Source organism: Lactuca virosa, chromosome 1, assembly GCF_052849685.1.
Source record: "Lactuca virosa cultivar CGN04683 chromosome 1, Lactuca_virosa_CGN04683_v6, whole genome shotgun sequence".
Classification (NCBI taxonomy): Eukaryota; Viridiplantae; Streptophyta; class Magnoliopsida; order Asterales; family Asteraceae; genus Lactuca; species Lactuca virosa.
In genome coordinates, this window is record NC_136426.1 from 254,917,339 (window position 1) to 254,927,551 (window position 10,213).

The 10,213-nt window shown below is 31.9% G+C and overlaps 1 protein-coding gene across 1 annotated transcript; it reads left to right on the forward strand.

Moving 5' to 3' along the window:
- The first annotated feature begins 2,192 nt into the window (after positions 1-2,192).
- LOC145166204 (phosphatidylinositol 4-phosphate 5-kinase 6-like) lies at positions 2,193-8,588 on the forward strand. Its single transcript, XM_079085150.1, has 7 exons — positions 2,193-3,818; positions 4,120-4,287; positions 5,066-5,231; positions 5,906-6,216; positions 6,754-6,857; positions 7,185-7,260; positions 8,108-8,588. Exons 1-7 carry the CDS (start codon positions 2,779-2,781, stop codon positions 8,388-8,390), a joined length of 2,148 nt encoding a protein of 715 aa, XP_078941276.1. The 5' UTR covers positions 2,193-2,778; the 3' UTR covers positions 8,391-8,588.
- Positions 8,589-10,213: the final 1,625 nt, after the last annotated feature.

Consider the following 10,213-nt stretch of genomic DNA (forward strand, 5'->3'; position numbering starts at 1 on the left):
TCAATATTAATTAGGGTTAATGATGACATAGATCGTCAAAAGATGTCTTGAAGGAGATGCATGCTTCAGTTTGTAGAGATTTGTATGAAGCCAAAACAATGGTGTGATAATTGGAGATGCAAGGAAGAAGCAATAAACAAATTCTAAGAATACACGAGCAAAAAGGAACCACCTTCTAGTGCTGCATTCTGTTATGAACACACAAAGCATCAATTGAAGCACAACCATTGACATGAGGATGAAGAGGATTAGGGAATTAGGGTTTAAAAGAGAAAAATAGAGGAGAAAGACGAGGCGGCTATTAATGTTTTTTGCCAGAATTATGGAGAAACTGATATCTCTTATATAAATAAAATGATATGCTTTAATTGATAACATAATTGTTGAATTTAAAGATTCTATAATTAAATGTAATTATGTTAGAATTGTGAAATATATCTTAGGAAGTAGCGATAGATTCTATAATTAAAGATTCTATAATTAAATGTATTTTTGTTCGAAATGTGATTGCTGAATTTAAGATTCTATAATTTAAAGATTCTATAATTAAATGTTTGAATTCTATTTGGAGAATATGATGTCATCAATTTGATCTAATGGTAGAAAACATAGGATTGAAATACAATCAATGGTCATGATTGCTTCATTGGTGAATTAAAGGTTCTCTTTTAATAATATTTAGAGATTAACTGTATGTGTGTGAGAGTGAATGTGAGTAATTTTTATTGTTTTGCTTGTTCAAAGATTTAACAAATTGTGCTTATTCTTCGACAACATTTTCTTATTCAACCATGAAATTTTAAAGTTAATGGACATATATACCCCTCATTGATAGATAATGTATTTTAATTTTAATTATATAGTACTTTAGGCATTGATTTGTTTCCTGCAGTACTGCGATCTTCCTCCTCTCGCGTTGCAATTTTCAACGATTTGTTTCCAAAATATCCCAAGATAACCTACACACGTATGATTTTGCGTGTATCGAGCTATAATATTAACGTATGATATGGAACCCTTGAATAGATTCTGCAATAACAATGTTCTTATGTAAATTTATAAAAACAAAGAATGCACTTGTTTATAGTAAGATGCACTAACGATTGTGTTGGAAAACAGGGCAAGGTGCACCAAATTGGGCAATGAGCAATGAAAGATGTGGAAAATATGGCCCGACTGTATTATCTTGAAGATTTGGAGCCGCTCAAAGATGACTTCATAAACAATAACTAACAAAGTAAATAGCATCTAGTGCATTATCTTTAATAACTTATTATCTAAAAAATAAGAGCAAGATTGAGCACCATTCAAAACATAAGTTAACAATGTGATAATTAAAGGAAAACATTTACTTAACCAATCATATAAGTTTTTCATTACATAATCTAGTCTGTCTAAAATACTTACCACTGCTTGGAAATACCGTTTCATACCAGAACCGAACTGAATCTGTATGTTAGTTTTCAGTTCCGATTAAATCGGTTTTCGGGCCGAACCATACACATTACCACTTGAGAATCAATACCTATATAAATTTTTTTTACCATAAACTGTTTATATATTTTCCTTCAGTAAATTATTATATATGTTTCTGATTCCCTTATAATTTTCTAAATATTGAACTATAATATGTGAATGATTCCATGTGTATGTGTCTGTTAGTCATATGACATAACTTCCCTTCTTTTTTTTTTTTTTTTTCAAAATGCATCTATTTCCTCCAAGAAATCAAACCATAAACTCTTCTTTGTTTTTTTTTTCCATAAGAATTAATATCAAGATTTTTAGTTGATAAGAATCAACAGTAGAAATGTAATTGTCAAAAAGGAAAAACGCAAAATGTTACTGAATCACTTGTTATAAAATATAGAATCTCTTCTCATTCAAATCAAAAGGACCTTGTGAACATGGTTCTTCCTTACCAATTTAATATTGGCGAATTTTCTTACAAATTCTCTTATTCAAAATCCACCCTAACTCCATTATCAATAAAACCCAATTCCTAGAAATAAAAAACCTTTGAAGAATTTGAACAGGTGTATATGACTCCAAACATTAAAATACTATCAATTAAACAATTAAATATTAAAATATACTATATCTATGAGGGACAAATATGTCAATTAACTATAAAATACCGTGGATCATCACCCTTTAACAAAAGCATGAATGGGGGCCAGGGGTGAGAAGCATCACAAATATGCAACTTTTCCATTTATTTCATCAAAAGATGATTATGAGTATGAAACGTCATAATCGTTGGTAAAGCTTAACTTCTCATCCTTCCAACTGTTGGGTTTCATAGTACTTTAAGGAGCTAATTCCGGAAACCAAGAAACATTGTCCCGTTCAATCACCAACATTATGTTAGTTTTAATAAAATTCATCACCCAAAAAGCTCCTTGTTGGTTCCAATTTCATCTTTTGCTTTTTTGAATCAAAGGAAGACCTCGGCACATTTTTTGAAACATAAAGAACACAGGTACCCACCTATCTCCTGCAAAATCTAGATGATATACCCCTCTCTCCTAATTGATTTATGATCAAAAGAATCAATCTTGTTTCCTTCTCCTTTTTGTTTCTCTCGGGGGTTTTTGAATTTTATTCATTGGTGTATCCGAGTTGAGTTTATTTTACATCGTCCTTGGGTTTGCACCCCAGATGTTTGTTGTTTTGCCACTGAGAGTGACATTGTTGATACAAGGAGAGCTCGATCTGGGTTGATCACATTACCATAACTTTCCTTAGATATCATACATATATCTAAATTAGGAGATAATGAGCAAAATCCTTGTGCGCATTTTGAAGTCCGTGGAATCAAAAGTCAGGAAATCACAAACATCCGCGAAGAAAAGGGCAATCAGCATTTTCACAACAATGTCCGTCGCCCATGTCGATGACGAGGTTAGCGATGCAGAAGTTTACAACACTGAGAAGCTCTTCTGTAATGGCGACATCTATATCGGTCAGTGGGCTACTGATACCCCTCATGGAAACGGCAAATACTTATGGTCCGATGGGTGTATGTACTTAGGCGACTGGAATAACGGGAAAATCCATGGAAAAGGTAAATTCAGCTGGCCTTCTGGTGCTTCTTACGAGGGTGATTTCAGGAATGGTTACATGGATGGAGAAGGTACTTTCACAGGCTCTGTAAACGATTCTTATAAAGGATCTTGGGTTATGAACAAAAAGCAAGGAAAAGGGACAACAAATTATGCAAATGGAGATCATTACGAAGGGGAATGGAAAAAGGGATTCCATAATGGACAAGGGAGGTATCGTTGGGAGAATGGGCATCAGTATATAGGTCAATGGAAGAATGGGAAAATGAACGGGAATGGAACCATGATGTGGGAGAATGGGAATCGGTATGATGGGAGTTGGGAAGATGGATTACCAAAAGGGAATGGGACATTCCATTGGTTGGATGGAAGTTTCTATGCTGGAATCTGGAGTCGGGATCAAAAAGAACAAAGTGGGAAATTTTATCCATCGACTTCACAAGTTCCTCATGATGATTGGGATCCACATCAGCTTTTTTCAGTTGAGATGGGTGAATGTTTGATTTGTGAAGGCGAAAACATTGTGATTTTTCCTTCTGATAAGTTGTTTTATTGGTCTAATAATGAGGAAGGAATGCCTCAAAATCCAACAACAACAACAACAAGGGGAATTGATACGAATGGGAATGGTGGAAATGGGTATTTGGGCGGGTCGTTGAAGATCCGAATGCAACCTGCAAAGAGGCAAGGAGTTACAATATGTAAAGGGCATAAAAATTATGAGCTTATGCTCAATCTACAGCTTGGTATAAGGTAAAATATTAAATGAATAAATCATTCTCATAATCTTTATGTTTCATTGTAGTTTTTAAGTTTTCTTGTTTAGTTTACAATCATAAAGATAATACGTGGAAAAATGAAACAAAAGTGATGTGTTGATGATTCATACATTTAAAACTTTTGTGTCATTGGTGCCTGAAGGCCCTATTTTGCAGACATGACAGAACAAGTTGTACTGTGTTTGGCTATGACTGTAACTGATGTCAATGGTATATAAGTATGCATTCATTGTGTCTTTTTATTATTTTATTATTAATTAATGGTGTAATTTCAGACATTCTGTAGGAAGGCCAGCTCCAACAAAATCTTTAAAATTGAAGCCTACAGCTTTTGATACCGAGCAAAAGTTATGGACAAGATTTCCTCCCGAGGGATCAAAACATACGCCACCTCACCAGTCATGTGAATTTAAATGGAAAGACTATTGCCCGTTGGTATTCAAGTGAGTCTTGTAGGCTCTCTTTCTTATACAGACATGACAAGGTTGTACTATGTCTGACATTTATTGGACTATCATGCATTGGACTGAGACTAGAACTGACCCAAAAAGGTAATGAGACAAAAATTGCAGCTTTTTGTCTCACCCGAAAACATAATAGGACAAAAATTGCAGCTTTTTGTCTCATCCGAAAACATAATAGGACAAAAATTGTACGCTTTTTGTCCCACCCAAAAAGGTAACAGGACAAAAATTGCAGCTTTTTGTCCCACCCAAAAAGGTAATAGGACAAAAATTGCAGCTTTTTATCCATCCAAAAACATAATAAGACAAAAATTGCAGCTTTTTATCCATCAAAAAACATAATAAGACAAAAATTGCAGCTTTTTATCCATCAAAAAACATAATAAGACAAAAATTGCAACTTTTTATCCATCCAAAAACATAATAAGACAAAAATTGCAATTTTTTATCCATCCAAAAACATATCAAGACAAAAATTGTAGTTTTTTGTCTCACCCAAAAAGGAAATGAGACAAAAATTGCAGTTTTTTGTCCCACCCAAAAATGTAATGGGACAAAAACTGCAACTTTTGTATCCAAAAAAATGGGATGGGGACTAGCTCCCAATCTCTAGTCAGTGCAAAAGACATGAATGCCCTCCTAATCTGGATGTTCGAAAATAGCATAGAACGTTTGTCCAGTTTGAGGGTATGTTTGGAAATATATATTTATGTTCACTCCCGTGATTTTCTTTCTTACATGTTATTGACGGTTTCAGGACTCTTAGGAAACTATTTAATGTGGATCCAGCTGATTACATGTTATCAATATGTGGAAACGATGCTCTTCGGGAGCTCTCATCTCCTGGAAAAAGCGGAAGTTTTTTTTATTTGACTCACGATGACAAGTACATGATCAAGACAATGAAAAAATCGGAAGTTAAAGTGAGTCAATTCAATCCAATGTAGTTTCTTATAAATCTCATATATATAGTTTCAAAATAGTACAAGAAATGTACTCCGAAATATATCCAATTTTCAAAATTTAATTTTGTAATACAAAAACACGAAAATAGGATGGTATAATACAGTACATTTCTCTTTCTCACTTTCTCTTTCAACTGCTTTATTTTTAGGACATTATACTTTGAAAACATCCATCTACCCAATTGCTTTGTATCTAATTTAACATTGTCATAATTGGGTAGATTTTTCAAAACACAATGCTATAAATTTAACCTGTTAAGTTTATAATATTATCTTGCATTAATCTCAAAAAAGACCTTATATTTTGTGTTTTTTTCCAGATTAAACCTCAACTTTAGTTTTTCCCTTAAAAAAAACCTTGTATTTTTTCCGATCCACCCTTTCAGTCATTTTTTCCCAAAACAATTTATAAAACGTGAGGGTTTTTTCTCGAAAAACTAAAAAGGTCGAGGGTTTATTCGAAAAAAAATACACTTTTCCGGAAAAAATGAAAAAATACAAGGTCTTTTTCAAAAAATAAATTCAAAGTTTAATCCGAAAAAATACACAAAATATATAAGGTCTGTTTTTTTTTTAGATTAACCCTATTATCGTTTAGTAGTTGATTCAAATGCATACTTATACTACTTTAGGTTTTAAAAAGAATGCTTCCAGCATATTTTGAGCACGTGAAGTCGTTTGAGAACACACTTGTTACAAAATTTTTTGGATTACATTGTGTGAAGTTAAGTGGGCCCATACAAAAGAAGGTGCGATTTGTTATCATGGGAAATTTGCTATGTACTGAAGTTCCTATTCATAGACGCTATGACTTGAAAGGTTCTTCACATGGGCGAATAACAGATAAACCAGAAACCGAAATTGATGCAAACACAACACTTAAGGATCTTGATCTTAAATTTATTTTTCGGTTGCAAAAAGATTGGTATCACGAGTTTTGCAGGTTAGCTATATATGACTGTTTCTTTTTTTCACTTAATACAGAAAGAACGACTTAACAGACTAACTTAGGGTTTACAAATGTGCACTTTTTTTTTGTTTCTTCTTTCCATTTCCCAAGTTGGTTGTCATTTTGTCAAATATTTTTTAAACATGAATTAACTTTTTGTTTGTAATTTTCCCTTTTTACAAATGTGCCCTTTTTAATGATTGTTTTATCTTCGTTGTTTTCCCTTGAGTATATAGTTACGTTGCTATTATGGGTAAAAGAATATAAGTATGTTGGTATGCACTGTGTTTGACATGTAATGGACCAATGACTGATATCAATGGAATAGGGACTCACTTTTGATATCTTGTTTGTGTAAAAGACGTAAATGCCCTTCTTCTTGTCATTATTGAAAAAAGACCTAGAAAGCTTGTCGAAGTCCTGTGTAGTAAATTTAGCGGAAATGATAGAATTGTGAGATGTTTCTTGAAGAATGTTGCATAGTTCTTTTTATATTTATTAATTTGTTTCAAAATTTTATAATTGATGCAGTCAAGTGAACAAGGATTGTGACTTTCTTGAACAAGAGAGAATTATGGATTACAGTCTGTTGGTTGGTATTAGCTTTCAAGAACCAAATAGGCAAGCACCTGAAGGTATTACACACACACACACACATCTCTCTCTCTCTCTCTCTCTCTCTCTCACACACACACACACACACACACACATCTCTCTCTCTCTCTCTCTCTCTCTCTCTCTCTCACACACACACACACACACACACTAAAAAACACACACTTTGTCCTTTTTTTTTCTCTTTAAGTGTTGTCAGGATAACTGATATTTAAAGTTTTTTGAGAAAGTAAGTGCACTCTTGGGAAATGGGAAGAAAAATATACATGGGGGCAAATTTGTAAAAAGTCAGGAATTAAAGTAAAGCAAAAAAGAAACAGCATCTTATTTTGTGTTTTTTTTTTCAGTGAATGCTGATGCTGATAGCAATGGAACAACTCCTAGCCTTTCAACAGACATGGATTCTCTTATCAATCCTACAAAGTAAGTTACATGTTGTAATTTAATAAAATATTATTATAAGTTTAAACAGTCTTGATTTGAGCCTATAAGGCCATGTTTTTCTTTGTCTCATAAAGTGATGTCATGTTTAAAAGGTATTTGAGAAAATGAGAGCATGTGAAAAGAGAAGGAAGAAAATGAGTATTTAAATTTTTACCCTTACATTCTTAACAAACAATTTTCCTTATACTCATTAATTTTAACAATTTTCGTCAATTTAGAAGTGAGTGAAGATAGCAAGGAAAAAAAGGATAAATAGTGAAACTCAAATGGTAAATGTTTTTAACCGAAAATTAGTTTGAATACATAAAATTGATGAAATTGTGCTTTTCAACATTTTAAATTTGGAGATGTGTAATTTGATTGGAACATTAAAAAGTGTAATGATTTTTTGGATTAATCTCATAAAAGACCTATTTTGTGTTTTTTCCGGATTGAACCTCATCTGTAATTTTTTTTCATGAAAAAGACCTTATATTTTTTCAATTTTTCTGAAAAAAACCCTCAACTTTGTATTTTTTTCCAAAAGAAACCCTCAACCTTCTAAATGCTTCCAAATTAACCCTCAACTTTTTAATTTTTCTCAAAAAACCCTCGCATTTTACAATTTTTTTGGAATGACTAAAAGCGCCAGATCGGAAAAAATGAAAAAATACAAGTTCGTTTTTCAGGGAAAAAAAATTTGAAGGGTTAATCAGGAAAAAACACAAAGTATAAGTTCTTTTTTGAGATTAACCCTAAAATATATACAATTGAAAGTTTACTAAATGGGATATTAAGTACGTTGCTATTTTTAATCTAAAAAAATTGTACGATTGTAAATTTGTAGGTGTAGTTGTTTACGGTTAGGAATTAAAATGCCAGCACGCGTTGAATTCACGGTGAGAAGTAATGACACGCAGCTAGTTGGAGAACCGACAGGACAATTTGGTGATGTCATCCTTTTCTTTGGTATAATAGATATACTACAAGATTATGATATAAGTAAGAAGCTTGAACACGCGTATAAATCATTCCAATGTGATTCCACTTCCATTTCTGCTGTCGACCCAAGATTTTATTCTAAAAGATTTAAGGATTTTATATTTAGAGTTTTTTCAGATGACAGTTAAAAAAAGTTGTTACAGGATTTGAGAATAAAGAAAGAACCGGTAGGCGTCAAATGTATAGTTGGTCAAGAGTATATGATATTGGCCATGTGTGTTTACCGGTGTACGTGTAACTTGAGATGTAGACTAGATAGTGGTTTTAGAGGTTTACTAAAGATAAAGATATAGATTACTTTATATGAAATGGTGTTGTTAGTTTCATTGTGTTTGTGTAGGTTTATTTTCTTCTTGAGTTACTAAAATCTACAAATCGGAGATGGGTTCGTGTTCATGAAGTAAGAAAGAAACGTAAAAAGGGAAACAAAAACTTGTCTACGTTTATTATTATTAGATAAACTTGTAGCCTATGGGTGTTTGGTGTAAAATAATAACATTATGGGTATGTTTGACACACCACTTTTAGCTTTGGGGAAAAACACTTAAAAAAAGGAAAATTAGTAAAGTTTTTTGCTTTTATTTTAAAATAAAAAGGTCATACTCTAAAAGTTATTTCAAGTGGTTTAATTTTGGAAGCTTTTAGCTTTTCCAAGTTTTTAGCTTTTGGGTTTGTATAATAATAACATTATGGGTATGTTTGACACACAACGTTTAGGTTTTGGGAAAAACACTTAAAAAAAGGAAAATTTCCGTTCAGTAGTAAAGTTTTTTGCTTTTATTTTAAAATAAAAAGCTCATAATCTAAAAGTTACTTCAAGTGGTTTAATTTTGGAAGCTTTTAGCTTTTCGAAGTTTTTAGCTTTTGGGTTTGTATAATTTTACACATTTAGAAGTTAACAACTATTTTTGCTGAACATTTTTGCACAAATAAAACCTATAACTTTGGGATACAAGCTATCGACTAGTTTTGCCACACACTTATATACATACATAAAACATGTAGAGACATACATAAAATAGGTGACTAGCACGTTACTATACTCTATTAATTTACATGGTAGTTAGCTACACTGAACTTTTGTATTAATTCCATATTAGCCACATTGAAGTTTCTTGCTTTGCTATTTAGTCCTTGCGTCTATATATATATATATATATATATATATATATATATATATATATATATATATATATATATATATATATAATTCTCCATTATTTTATTCTTTGTTATGCCAAGACCCATGTCTTTTAATATTTGTCACTTTAAGTCCCACTATTTTGTATGTTTCAACATTTTGCCAAAATATTTTTTGTAGTTTGACAATTTTAATCCCTGATATGTTGTAATTAGAGATTGGCCACATGTCTATAAATATTTGTCACTTTAAGTCCTTTTTTTTCGTCTTACTACTTATATTTCATTACAGATTGGCCACACGTGTTTTAATATTTCTCACTTTCAGTCACTTTGACATTCATTTTGTTCCTTTTCCGTGTACCGATTTGTGTTTCTGTTTTGGGCTTCGTTTTGTCATATTTTTCTCATCGCCATCGTTTGTGCATAAAACAAAATGCATCTCATCGTCACAAAAGTGACCTGTGGTTCACCACGGGCCCACCCACTAGTTTAAATATCAAAAAGGAAAGTATTATCGCATACCATAGTCAACTCGAATATGCAAAAAAAAAAATGAAAAACATCAAGGTTTGTAAACCAAATAAAATAAATGATTAAATATAAATTAAAAGTATTAGAGAAGTACTATAATAACAATAAATAGTTTTTTTTTTTAAATGGAAGAAATTTTATTAGTAAATTAGGTAAAAGTTGTGAAGAAATAGCCACGTTTAAATTTTTAACCAACCAACCTAGTTCATTTTCAAATTTTCACTTCTATTAGACAACCCAAAGTAAGACCGACATTTTTATCGAATAAGGCATATGT

Coding starts and splice junctions, on each gene's coding strand:
- LOC145166204 (XM_079085150.1), top strand. CDS start 2,779: ATGAGCAAAATCCTTGTGCGCATTTTGAAGTCCGTGGAATCAAAAGTC. Junction 3,819..4,119: donor AATCTACAGCTTGGTATAAG/GTAAAATATTAA, acceptor GTGTAATTTCAG/ACATTCTGTAGGAAGGCCAG. Junction 6,858..7,184: donor AAATAGGCAAGCACCTGAAG/GTATTACACACA, acceptor TTTTTTTTTCAG/TGAATGCTGATGCTGATAGC.